Source organism: Apodemus sylvaticus, chromosome 1 (assembly GCF_947179515.1).
Source record: "Apodemus sylvaticus chromosome 1, mApoSyl1.1, whole genome shotgun sequence".
Lineage (NCBI taxonomy): Eukaryota > Metazoa > Chordata > Mammalia > Rodentia > Muridae > Apodemus > Apodemus sylvaticus.
In genome coordinates, this window is record NC_067472.1 from 127,829,208 (window position 1) to 127,845,561 (window position 16,354).

At 42.9% G+C, this 16,354-nt stretch overlaps 1 protein-coding gene across 2 annotated transcripts in view; it reads left to right on the top strand.

The window, feature by feature from the left end:
* The window catches only part of Blm (BLM RecQ like helicase), an 86,439-nt gene that overhangs the window by 55,083 nt on the left and 15,002 nt on the right, over positions 1 to 16,354 (top strand). For both annotated transcript variants that reach the window (XM_052159883.1, XM_052159876.1), the window contains exons 14-17: positions 1,036 to 1,196; positions 6,807 to 7,002; positions 11,879 to 12,069; positions 14,675 to 14,813. In XM_052159883.1, coding sequence (XP_052015843.1) covers positions 1,036 to 1,196; positions 6,807 to 7,002; positions 11,879 to 12,069; positions 14,675 to 14,813 — 687 coding nt within the window. The remainder of the gene's footprint in view (positions 1 to 1,035; positions 1,197 to 6,806; positions 7,003 to 11,878; positions 12,070 to 14,674; positions 14,814 to 16,354) is intronic.

Sequence of the window (16,354 nt, forward strand, 5' to 3'; positions counted from 1 at the left end):
TCTCAGTGTATGAATAACACAGTCCCTGCTTTAGTGCCTTCTCCCAAGTGTGTTTGCCTTTGACTTACCTTAGGTAAAATGAGTCTCTGACATTCATAACCCATCTTCATGTGACCCATCTTCAACATCTTCATCATTTTCTCATAGCTTTCATGAACTTAGAAAGCACTTTTAATAATTATAATATATTTATTTCTTAGTTCTTTATCTTTTTTTAAAGATTTATTTATTGTTATATATAAGTATACTGTAGCTGTCTTTGGACGAACCAGAAGAGGGCATCAGATCTCATTATGGATGGTCGTGAGCCACCATGTGGTTGCTGGGATTTGAACTCAGGACCTTCGGAAGAGCACTCAGTGCCCTTAACCACTGAGCCATCTCACCAGCCCCAATTTTATTTTTTTTAAAGATTTATTTATTTATTTCATGTATGTGGGTACACTGTTGCTCTCTTCAGACAAACAAGAAAACAGCATTAGATGCCCATTACAGATGATTGTGAGCCACCATGTGGTTGCTGGGAATTGAACTCAGGACCTCTGGAAGAGCAGTCAGGTTCTTAACCGCTGAGCCATCTCTCTTCAGCCTCCATAGTTCTTTATCTTAATTATCCTGATATTTTCTATTGAGCTTCTTTTGTATCAAAACATTGAGTATAACTACTTGTGCCATTTTATTTCTTAGGTTCTTTTCCTGGAAAGAAACTGAATCAACAGGTTTTTATCAGGCTCTTGATAATTTTTGCCATATGTTGCTACAAAATTTTTATCAAGGTAGCTCCCCATTGTTGAGTCAGTATGAGACAGCCCAGGACTAGTCCTGGGCACCCTCACAGGAACAGGGTTTCAAGTCTAGTCTTATTTTCTGTGTTCACAAATTCCTTGCTTGAACTGTTCTGCGTGATCATCCTGTATGATAAGAATGCTATGAAGGTCTATTTACGGGATCATGTATTTCTAAGGACATGTGTAAATGTGCTGTTATTTAAGTTAAACATCCTGATTCCTCACTAGTCTTTGGGCTTCTTGGCAGATGATTCGGGGATAATTTACTGCCTCTCCAGGAGGGAATGTGACACAATGGCGGTCACCTTGCAGAGAGAAGGTCTTGCTGCTCTGGCTTACCATGCAGGCCTCAGTGATTCTGCCAGAGATGAGGTGCAGCACAAGTGGATCAACCAGGACAGCTGCCAGGTGATGCTTGCAGAAGTCTGCAGACCTTTCATTGTGTATCAGCAGTTTTGCATGTACATAATTCAGATTTTGTTTAAAACAGGGCCTTGCTATGTAATTGAAACCAGGGCAACCCTCCTGCCTCCACCTTTTGCCTGGCTTTGCTATTTCCCTTTGGGGGGGGGGAGTGGGGGAAGGAAGGAGACTTACTGACTGACTATGTGTGTGTGTGTCTCCTGGCGAATATGGCATGCACATGCATGTGTGGTCAGAGGACAACTTTCAAGAGTCTGTTCTTTCCTCCCATGGTATGAAACTTAATGTCTTCAGGCTTGGCAGCTCTCTGAGCTTGTGTTTATCTTAATGGTAATAAATATCCAAGTAAGAGTGATAGTGAATCTATAAGGCAGTGAATAACTTGAGAATGTTACTCATTCTCAAGGAGACGACAGTTGAGGCAAGGGCTAAAATGTTATTTTTAGTAATAGGGAATAGGGATTCATCCTAAGAATAATAATTGCATCCAAGGAAGACTTCAGTAGAATAGTAGACACAGATGAAGTAGTCAAATGTATTCTACATTAATCCATGAAATACATGTACCAAACACAGGACAGAACCAGGAGGGGGAAGACTGGGCCGGAAACATGTCCCAGCCATTCATTGTCATTTTTTGTGTTCAAAATAACAAAGGCAGAATGCAATGTGGTGGCTCACTCCTTCAGTCCCCACACACAGGAAGCTTGCCAAGAATTCCAGACTAGCCTAGGCTATAATGTAAGACCCCTTTAAAAGGAAAAAAAAAATCAAATAAGAAAGTAGTTTTTTGGTTTATCTTGACTGAGTAAGTAGAGATTTCAACCTGTATATTAAATCAAATTTCTAATATTTTTTCTTTGAAGAACTTTTATAAAATTTGTCTAGATGATATTCAAGTGAAGTTATAAATTTAACAATAAAATCAATAACATGACTGGGTGGAGTTGGTGGCAGCATGCACCTCTAATCCCAGCACTTTGGAGGCAGAGGCAGGCAGATAACTCTGAGTTCAAGGCCAGCCTGGTCTACAGAATGAATTCCAGGACAGGACAGGGTTTCGAAAAGCAAAACAAAAGTAATAACATGAATGCTGTTTTCAGTTTTTTACATGTAAAAATAAATGATAAAGTTTATCATATACCCTGGATTCAGGCCTCATCACCACATAAAACTGTACATGGCAGTATAAGCCCATAACCTCCATCCTCAGGAGGTGGAGGCAGGGGCATCAGTAGTCCAAAGTCATCCTCAGCTATATGCTGAGTTTGAGGCTAGCCTGGGCTATATGAGACTCAATCTCAAAAAAAGAGAGAGGGCTGGAGAGATGGCTTAGCAATTAAGAGCACTGATTGCTCTTCCAGAGGTCCTGAGTTCAAATCCCAGCAATAGCATGGTGGCTCACAACCATCTATAAAGAGATGTAATGCCCTTTTCTGGTGTATTGAAAAGGCAGCTACAGTGTATTTATATATAACAAATAAATAAATCTTTTTTAAAAAAGGAGAGAGAGAAAAGAAAGGAAGGAGGTTAGAAGATAAAGGGGTTGTTTAATGGTTAAGAGCATACATTGCTCTTGTGAAGGACCTAATTTTGGTTCTCAGCACCCACATAGGTTCTCACAGACACTTGTAACTCCAGCATGAGGGCATCTCACACCGAGTTCCAGCACCTGTGGTCACACATGTTTGTAACACATGCATACAACATGCATAATTTTGTTTGTTTGTTTTGAAACAGGGTCTTTCTATGTTGTCTTGACTGTCTTAGAACTTGCCATGTAGACCATGTTGGTCTGGAACTCACAGAGATCTACCTTCCTCCGCCTCTCAAGTACTGGTATTAAAGGCATGTGTCACCATTGTAATTTTTAAAGATAAAAAGTTATTCAATTATGGCATTGGTTACCTGGTTAAAAAAAATCATTTTACCTTCTATTTTGTTTGTTTATTGAGACAGGGTTTCACTGTGTAGCCCTGGATGTCCCAGAACTCACTCTGTAGACCAGGCTGGCCTCAGACTCAGAGATCTACCTGCCTCTGCCTCCTGAGTGCTGGGGGATTAAAGGTCTGCACCACTACTGCCAAGCTCAGTTTAGATTCTTATACCAAAATAAAATATACAGTGCTGGAGAGATGGCTCAGTGGGTAAAGGAACTTACTACCAAAAGTGACCTCCTGAGTTGGACCCAGGGACCCACGTGGTGGAGGGACAGCATCAATTCTCACAAGTTACACTTGGACCTCATACATGTAGTGTGTGTGGTATATGCATGTATGTGTGTGCGCGCGCGCACACACACACACACACACTAAATGTAGTAAAATAGAATACAATATAGAGCTAGGTCTGGTGGTATATGGTTATGAGTCAGGAAGCTTGCCATGCGCTCCTGACCAGCTGATGTGGAATGAGTACTTGACCAATCAAGGGCCTGGAAATACGCTTTCCTGGTTACACTACTCACTGGTCAAGCTTAAAGACTCGCGTGCAGATCTCCAGAACCTTGTAAATGGCCCACCTCTAATTATAGAGCTGGAAAGGCAGACATGGGCTCAACAGGACAGAGGGCCTAATTAGATTAACTCTATGGAGATAATCTGGGACCCTGCCGCAAATAAGAAAAAAAGTGATCAAGAAGGACTATACGCACAAGTGCTATACACACATGCACTCGAGAAGGAGAAAATAACAGCCATGCATGGTTGTACCTGCCTGTAGCAGCACTGGGAGCAGAGACAGGCAGATTCCTAGAGCTCACTGGCCATGCAGCCTAGCTAGCTCTCTTATCAGTGAAAGACAGTGTCTCAAGCCAGGAAATCCAAGAGCGGTAGGAAAGGCCCCACCGTCCTTCTCTGGTCTCTGCATGCACAAGCATAGGCATACAGACCTACAGTCAGGTGCAGGCACCACAAATGCAGACCACATAGCACACAGGGATCTAGACATGCATACCCATGAGCATGGACCACATACATACAATTCACAATATGTCATCTGCATACACGCATTAAGTTTATTTTAAATAGAGGTTAAGTGCAAAGTACTGATTGTGATTGGTGTTTTATTATTTACACACTCTTGAACAATGGAAAAACTAAGCTTAAAAAACATAACTGAGAAGAAAAGAATTGCTAACAATGTCTCAGAAACTAAGCATGTTCACATGGGTAAATAGAAGGTAAACGGCTGCACAGATTGTATTTTCAGCATATAAAATGTACAAGTTTAGGGTTTTTTTTTTTTTTTAAGTTAAAAAATATATATGAGCCAGGTGTGGTGGGCACATCTTTAATCTCAGCTCTTCTGTGAGTTTGGGGACTGTCTGGTCTGCATAGCAAGTTCTAGGACAGTGGGGACTACATAGAAAGAGACCCTGTCTCAAAGAAAAAACAATTTCAAGTAAATAAGAAAGAATGAATGTAGCCCCAAGTTTAAAAGGAACACAGAAATAAGGATGTTAGAATTCAGCAAAGCCATTTTCCGCCAGTTCTATAGTGTTGATAAGTTAGCATGGTAGCTTGTGCCTGTGATCCCCTCACTTGGGGAGCTGAGGCCAAAGGCTCATGAGTTTGAAACCAGGCTGTCATAAATAAAAACAAAAGGAAGAACTTTCAGAAATGATTGGGATAGCCTGTGCTATGTGCCTCACAGCCATGCACTTACTGTGGCACTGGAGAGCTACTGTGGGCCTGCATCGCTCATTGCCACAGCCTTTGCCAGCTCTCCATCAGCGACTGGCCTGCACATTCTGTTACCTGGAACATTGACTCTTTTTTTCAATTTTAAGTACATTGGTGTTTTGACTACATATATATATATATGTCTGTGTGAGGGTTCAGATCACTTGGGACAGGAGTTATAGACAGGTGGGTGCTGGAGCTGAACCCAGGTCCTCTGGGAGATCGCTGAGCACTTAATTGCTGAGCCATCTCTGCAGCCCCAGACATTTCTTTTTCATCAAAGAGCCATAGGTTTAGATGTGTGAGTGACCTTGAATACAAGCCAGTCAGTGCAGCCTGTACTAATGGTATACTGGTCTGCTGACCCTGTGCCTCTTTTACTCACAGTGGCAAAATCGGGTCATTAGCCTTAGTGTGACTACTAGATATTTCTGTCACTTTTGTAATGCTGTTCTTACAATAGCAAGTCTTTTTTTGTTTTTGTTTTTTGGATTTGCTGTTTTTGAGACAGGGTTTCTCTGTATAGCCCTGGCTGTCCTGACACTCACTCTGTAGATCAGGCTGGCCTCGAACTTGGAAATCTGCCTGCCTCTGCCTCCCAGAGTGCTGGGATTAAAGGCATGTGCCACCACTGCCCAGCTGCAAGTCATTTTTTAAGTGCTTAAAAAGACAACTTTATTTTGTATAATGTAATTTTGCCTGAATATACAGTATTTTGGCCTTGATCAAATTAAGGCCTAGATTTTCAACTAAAATACTTTTTTATTTTTTATTGTGTATACGGGGATGGGGCAAACATGCACATGTGAATGCAGGTGCCCTCAGTCCAGAAGACATCGGATTCTCCCCCAAGACTAGAGTTACAGGCAGTTGTAGAGCTTCTTACAAAGTCCAACTCATCTATTTAATTAATTTATTTATTATATGTAAGTACACTGTAGCCATCTTCAGACACTCCAGGAGAGGGCATCAGATCGTGTTACAAATCGTTGTGAGCCACCATGTGATTGCTGGTATTTGAACTACGGACCTTTGGAAGAGCAGTTGGTGCTCTTAACTGTTGAGCCATCTCTCCAGCCCCGCTCATTTTGTTTTTAATCCTATGTATGTGTGTGGGTACCCACAGAAGCTGAAGAGACCATTGGATCACCTGGAGTTTATAGGCAATTGTGAGCTGCTCCTCTTGGTGCTGGGAGCTGAACTTGGTGCTCTACAGGGGCTTTCCCCTCTTAACAACTGCTCCATCTCTGCAGGCCTCAAAGTAGATACTCTTGAAAACAAATTCATCAACCTCCTAAAGATTAACTGTTGCCTAGCTCCCACTGAATAATTTGTATGGGCCAAGGAGAATAGTCCATGGCCTTCTGTTTGTTCAGTTTTGTTTTTATGGTTTTTGTCAATTTGTTTCCTTTCTGTATAAGCAACTTGGGCTTTTATCTACAGTTAAAATTACATAAGCTTTTACTTTGAAATCAGCTGTTGAATAACATGCATTAGCTTATGATCACTTGGTTACATGTTGAAGGTTGGTGGTAACACTAGAGCAGATGAGAGAACTGGCAGTCATTACCTCTGAGGGCTAGAGACCACCTTGGAGCCCAAGCCATGGCTTATGCACCTTAACTTGGGTGCCATAGCTGTGTAAGCCACACCCACCACACATGCCTGTCAGGAACAGAGGACAGACAGCACACAGAGGTCTGCTTGCAGTTGATTCAGGATCCCTCGGATAGTGATACCAAGTATGCAGAAAGATCCTGCCACCCTGAGCAGGGTCTTCTACCTTCTTGGATCTAAATAAGTTGCCTATATGAAAATCTCACCTTGGTCATGCTAAATATTGTTGTGCACAATTATTTTAAGTTGTTGTTCAATACATTATGAGTCTAATAGGCTTCTATTTTCATATCAGGTTATCTGTGCAACAATTGCATTTGGAATGGGAATTGACAAACCTGACGTGCGGTTTGTCATTCATGCATCTCTTCCTAAATCTGTGGAGGGTTATTACCAAGAATCCGGCCGAGCTGGAAGAGATGGGGAAATATCTCACTGCGTGCTTTTCTATACCTATCATGACGTGACCAGACTGAAGAGACTTATAATGAGTAAGCCACTTACCACATTCTGTCTGTCATGGCCATCTCATGAGAACAGTCTGCCCATGCTGTGGTAGTTTGTGGGTTCTGCTCTCATTAAATAGTCATGAAAAATTAAGGCATTTAATATATGTTGTAAAGTTTATTTTAGTTCATTATAAAGGTGCTACATTCTTGTCTGGTTAAGTTAAGTGATACTGACATGCACAAAGCAGTGTGCTTCCAGAACAGGCAGACTAACTCTCCAGATAGTGGCTTCCCTTATCCCCTTCCAGACCCAGTCTTACATATACCACCACTCCAGGAGAACAAGGAACTCTCCTGTAGAACCATCCAGGTTAGTGGAGAGTTGGGGAGGGCCAGGTGTAGAGGTGTATGACTGAGTCTCGCTGGCTGATGTAGGAGAATTGCTTGAAGCTAGGAATTGGATTGATTCTGAGGCTGGTCCTGGCAACAAAAAAGTGAGAGGGGATAGTGAGACCCAATCCTAGTGGGAGGAGAAAAGGAAGACAGGCAGGAGGGGCAATAGAGCCAAACTTCCCTATGTACCCCTCTTCTACTTTACCCTTTTCCATTAGAGGCAGGCAGCATCTTGCATTTGGTGTTCGCCTTTCCCAAGTGCAAGTGTCTTAAAATGTAAATGGATGGTGTGTGAGGTGTCTCAGTGGTTAGATGCTTGTCACCAAGCCTGATAACCTGAACTCAGTACACCTAAGAGCTGTCCTCTGTCCTTCACACAATATGAGATAGCACTTGTCCATGCATGCATATATTGGTGTGCATTTGCACACATAAGTGAGATGTAAATTTAACTGTTACAGAATCATAAGTTTTAACTGAGGTCACAGCCTTGTACAGATGCCTTTCAGCATTTATACAGTTACGTAGATCAGGTCAATTTTGGCTGTCTTAGTAGGTTGATTTATCATTTGAGCTCCCTCTTAAATAGGTTTTGTAATCCTGTCCCTGTGTTTTGAGACTCTGGTCTCATTTATGCTGGCATGGATATTGAGCATGAGAAGTGACAGTAAGCACAGTAACGCCTGTGACAAAGTGAGTTACAAATAGACTTTGTAACCTGCCCCCATGGTTCTTGAGAAACCACTTATGGGAGGGACAGACTGATGCACTGCACTATTGGTGTGGTGTGGTTCACCTGCACTTCCCATATGTTAGGGCAATTTTTGGTTTGGGTCGGTTGGTTTGGTTTGGTTTTCTGTTTTTTGAGACAAGGTTGTTAGTTTCTTATTGTTGTTTCTCGGGCTTTTTGTTGGCTTAATTGGTTTTCTTTTAAGATACTGTCCCACTTGGTATAGCCCAGGTTGGCCTTGAACATGTAATCCCTTGCTTTGGTCTTTTAAGTTCTGGGACTGCAGCAGTGAGCCACCAAGCCCATTGTCTTAAATGAGTTATTACCTGACACCTCGTTTTATCTTTACCACAGCTCTAAATGATGAGACTGTTAACATGCCTTATTGCAGAGGAGAGATGGGCTGTGAGAAGGAGAGGTAGTGAGACACAGGTCCCGAGGCTGCAAGTTCATCTAACTACAAAGCCTGAGCATGATCTTTACTGCACCAAAAGGACACTCAGCACAAAGCGAAGAGTCGTTCACATCTGGGTGGCTGATGTGTGTTCTTAAACCTGGACAAGCAGCCTTCATTTGTGGTGCTTGGCTGATTTCAGCTTTCTGACAGAGTGATGTGCTCAATTAAGCCATACGTTACATTTTACATTTTGGTAGGGGGAGGCTTAGGAGGAAGGCTCTAATGTTTTTCAACATTTGTCTGTTTTTGTTTTATGTATGTGGGTACACTGTTGCTGACTTCAGACACACCAGAAGAGGGCATGAGATCCCGTTACAGATGGTTGTGAGCCACCATGTGGTTGCTGGAAATTGAACTCATGACCTCTGAAAGAGCAGTCAGTGCTCTTAACTGCTGAGCCATTGCTGCAGCCCCTCTAATTTTTTAATGATTTATTTTATGTATGTATGAGTATTCTATCTGTATGTACACCTGCATGCCAAGAGAGGGCATCAGATCACATTATAGTTGGTTGTGAGCCACCATGTGGTTGCTGGGGATTGAATCGGGACCTCTGAAAGAGCATCTAGTGGTCTCAGCCCTGTCTAAAGTTTGTTTTATATGTATATGTAAATTCATGAATGTATATGTGAACCATGTGTGCCTGGTGCCTGGGAAAACCAGAACAGCACATCAAACTCCCTGAAACTAGAGTTATAGCTGAATATGATCTGCCATGTGGGCCCTGAGAACCAAGCCCACATCCTCTACATGAGCAGCAAGTGCTCTTAACCGCTGAGCTCTCTCCACCCTTGCACGTCTGTGAGCTAGTAAAACACAGTTTGGTTTTATCTGGTGATGTGGGTGCTAGCAGCCCCAACTTGAAGTCAGCCGTACAACCACCAGGGTCAGTGAGCAGCAGCTGACGCCTGCTGTCTTACTCACCTAGGATCATTAAGTGCATGGTCTGTGTATATTTTCAACTCAAACAGGCTTATCAAAAATATCATTTTTCATAACTCTAAAGAGCATTTGTATTATTAAGTCTAAGTATTCACGATAACCTAGCAACCATTTGAAAAAAATAATACTCAGAAACTGGAAGTAAAATAATAATTTGGTTCTTTAGTAATAATTGCGTATTGATGGAAAGTATATACCAGTGGTTTTTTGACTTTTTGGGGTTTTGTTTTTGTTTTTTTGTTTTTCTGAGACAGGGTTTCTCTGTATAGCCCTGGCTATCCTGGAACTCACTCTGTAGACCAGGCTGGCCTCGAACTCAGAAATCCGCCTGCCTCTACCTCCCAGAGTGCTGGTATTACAGGCGTGCACCACCACTGCCCAGCTATACCAGTGGTTTTTATTACATTTCAGTTTATCATGTATGTGCATGAATGTGTGCATTCACATGTGCATGCCACAGTGCATGTGTAGTGGTCAGAGAACAAGCCATGTAAGTTGGTTCTCTCCTTTTACCATGTGGGTTCCAGGAATGAAGCCCAGGTCATCAGGTATAGCAGAAAGCACCTGTCCTGTTCAGCATCTCACCAGCCCCATTCTTGTTCTCTTTTTTTGTTTTGCTTTTGTTTTTGGTTGGTTGGTTGGCTTGGGTTTTTTTGTTGTTGTTGTTAGTGGTGGTGTATTTTTTTCGAGACAGGGTTTCTCTGTGTAGCCCTGGCTGTCTTGGAACTCACTTTGTAGACCAGGATGGCCTCGAACTCAGAAATCCGCCTGCCTCTGCCTCCCAAGTGCTGGGATTAAAGGCATGCGCCACCACCACCCGGCTCCTGTTCTTGTTCTTAAACGTTGGACTCAGATAGCTTACTTGGCACTTTCGCTGTTTTGTGTAAGCACGTGTAGTCCCGGGATGCTAGGCATCAAACCCAGGGTCCTCCATGTCCATGCCAGGCAAGCTTTGTACCACTGAACAGCATCCCCAGGCCTGGGGGCTTTTTGTCGGGTGGTTGTGGTAGTCGTCTGAGACTACCTCTCAATTATGAAGCCCTGGCTGGCCTAGAACTCATGTGTAAAGAGATCAGGCTGGCCTTAAACTTTCAGAAATATGCCTGCCTCTGCTGCCTCAGTGCTGGAATTAAAGATATGCGCCACCATGCCTGGTCGTTGTTGTGTTTTTGTTTTTGTTTTGTTTTTGGTTTTGGTTGTGTTTTTGTTTTTGTTTGTTTTTGAACCAAGGTCTCACTCTGTAATCCAAGCTTTTATCAAACTCATGATCCCCTTGCCTCGTTCCTGGGCTGGGTTCGCCGGCATGTACCACCAGCCTTCTCATATTTGCTTTACTGTACTACACCACAGCAACTATAAAAGTTAAATCACAAGCCTGTGATTCCACCACAAATATTATATTTAATATCATGAACTACCTCAAATGACCAGTTTGGACAATGTGCAACAGATGTAGGTATTGCTACTCCCCTTAAATCTAGGACCTCCTTTCTCTGAGTCCTCTAGAAGTCCCCTGGATTCTTGAGCACCCTTTCAGAAGCCCTGGTGCACTGGGACTTCGGCTGTGGTACCGCCTGCTTCCTCCAGGTATCCAGCTCAGCACGTGTGCTTAGAGAAAGAGTATCAAGTCCATCACTGGGGAGAATGAAAATGTAAAGGAATCTTCAATTGGAAAAAATAAACATTTAAGGATTGTCTTAGTCAGGGTTTCTATTCCTGAACAAACATCATGACCAAGAAGCAAGTTGGGGAGGAAAGGGTTTACACTTCTGCATTGCTGTTCATCACAAAAGGAAGTCAGGACTGGAACTCGAGCAGGGTTGGAAGCAGGAGCTGATGCCGAGGCCATGGAGAGATGTTCCTTACTGGCTTGCTTCCCCTGGCTTGCTCAGCCTGCTCTCTTATAGAACCCAAGAATACCAGCCCAGGGATGGTACCACCCACAAGGGGCCCTCCCCCTTGATCACTAATTGAGAAAATGCCTCACAGTTGGATCTCATGGAGGCACTTCCCCAACTGAAACTCCTTTCTCTGTGATAACTCCGGCCTGTGTCAGGTTGACACACAAAACCAGCCAGTACAAGGATGAAATAGCTTAGGACAATAATCCCAGTATTTTAGAGCCTGAGGCAGGAGGATTTCACAATCTCAAGGTCATCTTGTAAGACTTTACTTGGAAGAACAAGAAGATGAAGAGGAGGAAGAAGTACAACATTCCTATAAAATTAAACCCAGGAGAGGTGAACCTAAACATCCAGTAACTTGCAGCATAAAAGATGTCATTGGAACTGTGTTGTTAATAGCAATTTTATTTATGAATTTACTTTAAAAACTTTTAATGTTATTTTTGTTTATACTATAAAATTTAATTTTGTTTTGCTCTTCATCTCTTTTAGTGGAAAAAGATGGAAACTATCATACAAGAGAAACACATGTCAATAATTTATATAGCATGGTGCATTACTGCGAAAATATAACAGAATGCAGAAGAATACAGCTCTTAGCTTACTTTGGTGAAAAGGGGTTCAACCCTGATTTTTGTAAGAAATACCCAGATGTTTCCTGTGACAACTGCTGTAAAACAAAGGTAAGCACTTGGGAGGCAGAGCCATGCAGGTCTCTGAGATCAAGGCCAGCCTGGTCTACACAGTGAGTTCCAGGACAGCCAAGGCTACATTATGAAACCCAATCTCAAAAAAAAAAAAGTAAAATAATAAATAAAAGTAAGCCAGGCAAAATGGCACATGTTTGTGGCCCAGTGCTTAGGGGGCAGAAGCAGGTAGGTCAGAAATTCAAGGTGGTCTTTTACTGTATGGTGTGTTTCAGACCAGCCTGGGCTACATGAGACCTTACTTCAAAAAGTAACAAAAAATAAAAAAAAAGTAAATATCCAAATAGATCCAACATGGGCAAGCAGGGTATTTCACACTCAACTGTAATCTATATTTAGAGATCTCAGTCTCAGAGCAGTTGCAATAGTAGTAGTATTTTTAAAAATCACTTGTTTAACTGTAAAAGCAGTGAAAACACCATACTGATGTAATCCCAGCAGTTTGGAGACTGAGACAGGAGGATGGAGAGTGTAAAGCCAACCCAGGATCACAGTGAGATCATGTCTTAAAGTAACAGCAGCGTGGGATCTGGGTAAGCTTAAGCCAGGCCTAAATAACCTTGGAGACTGGTAAACTCATTCATTTAGGTACTTACTTAAATTCTCTCTCTCTCTCTCTCTCTCTCTCTCTCTCTCTCTCTCTCTCTCTCTCTCTCTCTCTCTCCCCCCTACTCTCTCTCTCTCTCTTACACACACACACACACACACACTCACTCACAATCTCCCTAGTACTGGATTGATCCTAAATCCTCAAGCCATACTAGGCAAGCGCTCCTCCAAACAACTATATACCCTCGCCCCCACCTCTATTTTATTTTTTAAAAGACCAGATCTTTACAGTTGGCCTAGTTAGCTTAACTGGCAACTTGGCACAGCCTATAGTCATCTTCGAAGAGAGTCAGTTGAAGGATTGATTGCCCAGAATTAGCCTGTTAATGTAATGTAACAGATTAGCCTGTTACCATGTGCCATGTGTGTAAGGGATTTTTTTTTATTGTCAATGTCTGTAGGAGGGCCCAGCCTACTCTGAGCGACATCGCTGCCTGGGCAGATGATCCCTGTCTATATAAGAAAGCTGACTAAGGGCCTGAAGAGATGGCTCAGCAGTTAAGAGCTCTGACTGCTCTTCTAGAGGGCCTGGATTTGATTCCCAGCACACATATTCTCACCTCTGTCTGTAACTCCAGCTCCAAGACTTCTAACACCTTCACACAGGTACACATGCAGGCAAAACAGCAATGCTTATATAACAAAAATAATAAACATTTTTTTAAAGGAAGAAAGAAAGCTAGCTATACACAAGCCAGCAAGCAGTGTTCCTCCATTGTTCCTGCCTGACTCCCCTCAGCGATAGGCATACCTGTAACTGGAATAAATCCTCTTTCCCTCTAAGTTGCCTTTGGTCACAATGCAATAGAAATCAACCTAAAATAGTAGCCCGGTCTGTCCTAGAACTCAGCGTGTAGCCCAGGCAGGCTTCAAATCTGCAGTACTCCTTTTGCTTCAGACTCCCAAATATTGATGTTCCATGCACTGAGCCATTCACACCTGGATTACAGTTTCATGTTTTAATGTTTATGATGCCTCACTGTTTACAGACTTTTGCATGCTTGCTATGTTATTTAAACTAACTTTAGTGTGCTAGGAACACCCAGTGAAGGAAGACAGACATGTAATACAGCATACTATGAAGTGTTACAGAAATATAGAGAGTTAGGCAGAGCAGAAAGTGATTTACTCTGTGCAATCTGTAGATTCATTGCCCATTCCACCCACCTCACCCTAGAAATGCTGCTATCTGTTGTATTGTAGAAATTTAGGGTACATCCAATATGGAGAATTAGGGTAGATGAAGGCAGAAGCATCATCTAGTAACGAGGACAGACGCTGAGGAAATATGAAGAGGAACTAAAAGGAAACAGTTAGGAAAGAAGAGATTGTCACGGTGGCAGCCCAAGTGGTTAATCCAGCATTCAGAAGGTGGATCTGTGGACAAGGCTAGCCTGGTCTACATAGTGGGAAAGTTATAATAGCACCAAGGACTAAGGAGAGATGAGAAATCTGTAACTGTGCAGATGGCAGCGCCTTTCTTCCTAAAGGTTGTCATCTCACGAGGGATGGAGCACTGCTTCAGGAACTGTGAAGGACGAGGAATGTAAGCTCTTCCACATGCAGTGCTGGTAGGCCCTTGAAAGACAGGACACATGTCTGAAGCAACAGAAATATGGCTATTGTAGAGGCCTAATTGTGTTATCCTATTCTAGAATGTAAGAGTGAGAGCATTTAACAGAGGCAGAGAGGCAGAGGCAGGAGGATCTATGTGATTTCCAGGCCAGACTGCTCTGTATATTATCCAAGATAAAGCTAGGATTGTTACACAGAGAGATCCTGTCTCGAAAGAAAGAAAGGGGGGAGGGGAGGAAGGGAAGAAGGGAGGGAGGGAAAAGAAAGAACATTCGAAACTGCCTTAGTTTTTTTAGTGTGGAAACAAATTATAAGTTTTGCCATAATTACTGTTAACCTCTAGTGACCTGGGTCCAGTTATCTTAGTTATAGCAGAAAGTAATTTTTTTATTCGTAGGATTATAAAACAAAAGATGTGACTGATGACGTGAAAAATATTGTAAGATTTGTTCAAGAACACAGTTCATCACCAGGAACAAGAAATATAGGACCTGCTGGGAGATTTACTCTGAACATGCTCGTCGACATCTTCTTGGGTAAGTTAGTTACAGGTTGTTTGAATTATATTCCTTCAAATTAAACATCTAAGGAAGTGATAATAAGTACATTAAAAAAAGTCAGCCAGGCAGTGGTGGCACACACCTTTAATCCCAGCACTTGGGAGGCAGAGACAGATGAACTAAGTTTGAGGCCAGCCTGAGTCTGACCCCAGAACCTGCTTAAAGAAATCCAAATGGCCTGCTAGCACATGGCTTTAATCCCAGCACCCAGCAAGCAGATCTCTAAGTTCAAGGCCAGCCTGGTCTACAGAGCAAGTTCCAGGACTACACAGTGAAACCCAAAGAACTTAAGGAAGGAAGGAGGAGGAAAAGAAGTGGAGGAAGAGGAGAAGTCCAGACATGGGCTGGGGGTGGCTCAGTGAATAATGTGCTTGCTGCTGCAAGCTTGAGGATCTAGAGTCTGGATCCCAACACCGTGTAAAATCTGGGCCTAGTAGTACCTGCCTAGAACCCAAGTGATGGGCAGATCCCAGGAGCTTGCCAGCTAGCAGTCAAAGTGCAGAGCTGCAGAAAGAGGCTTCACCTTAACCTCTCCTGCACACATACATACACTCAAGCATTGCATGCACCACACACACACAGCCAGATGTGACTAACAAATGCTTGAAATCCAATGCTGCGAAAACAAACAGATCCCTGAGCTTCACAACCCAGCAGGCCTGCCACACGTTGAGCTCCAGGGCAGTGGAGACCTGTTTCAAGAAGAAAAGGGGAAGCCGGCAGTGGTGGTGCACGCCTTTAGTCCCAGCACTCAGGAGGCAGAGGCAGGTGGAATTCTGAGTACGAGGCCAGCCTAGTCTACAGAGTGAGTTCCAGGACAGCCAGGGCTACACAGAGAAACCCTAGACAAAAAAAAAAAAAAGGAAGAAGAAGAAGAAGAAGAAGAAGAAGAAGAAGAAGAAGAAGAAGAAGAAGAAGAAGAAGAAGAAGAAGAAGAAGAAGAAGAAGAAGAAAGGGGGGCACACATTCGCAAGCGTGCACACAAATGACTCTACTCACACGGTCAAGATCATGCTAGGAAATCTTGCACGTGTTCATCTGAGTGAGTAGAATGCAGTTTGCTTGGAGAACTACCTGTAAACTGCCTTCCCATTTAAATTGTTTACTTTTTAAATTTCATGTGCATGTATGGTTGTATCATTTGCTTTCTAAGTGCTGGTAGATTGGTAGAGTCCAGCGGGGAGCACTGGATATCCTGAAACTCGGTTACTAACAATTGTATAGCCACTATGTGAGTGATGGAATTCAAACTCAGGTCCTTTGGAAGAAAGGCTACTGCTCCTAACTGCCAATATCTCTCCCACCCTACCCCTGTGTGTGGGTGTGGGTGTGGGTGGGTGTGGGTGTATGAGTATACACACATGGAGACCAGAAAAGGGAGACAGATGTGGGTGCTGGGAACTTGAGTCCTCTGTGATAGAAAGAAATACTCTTTTGTTTGGGGTTTTTGTTTTGTTTTTTGAGACAGGGTTTCTCTGTGTAGCCCTGGCTGTCCTGGAACTCACTCTGTAGACCAG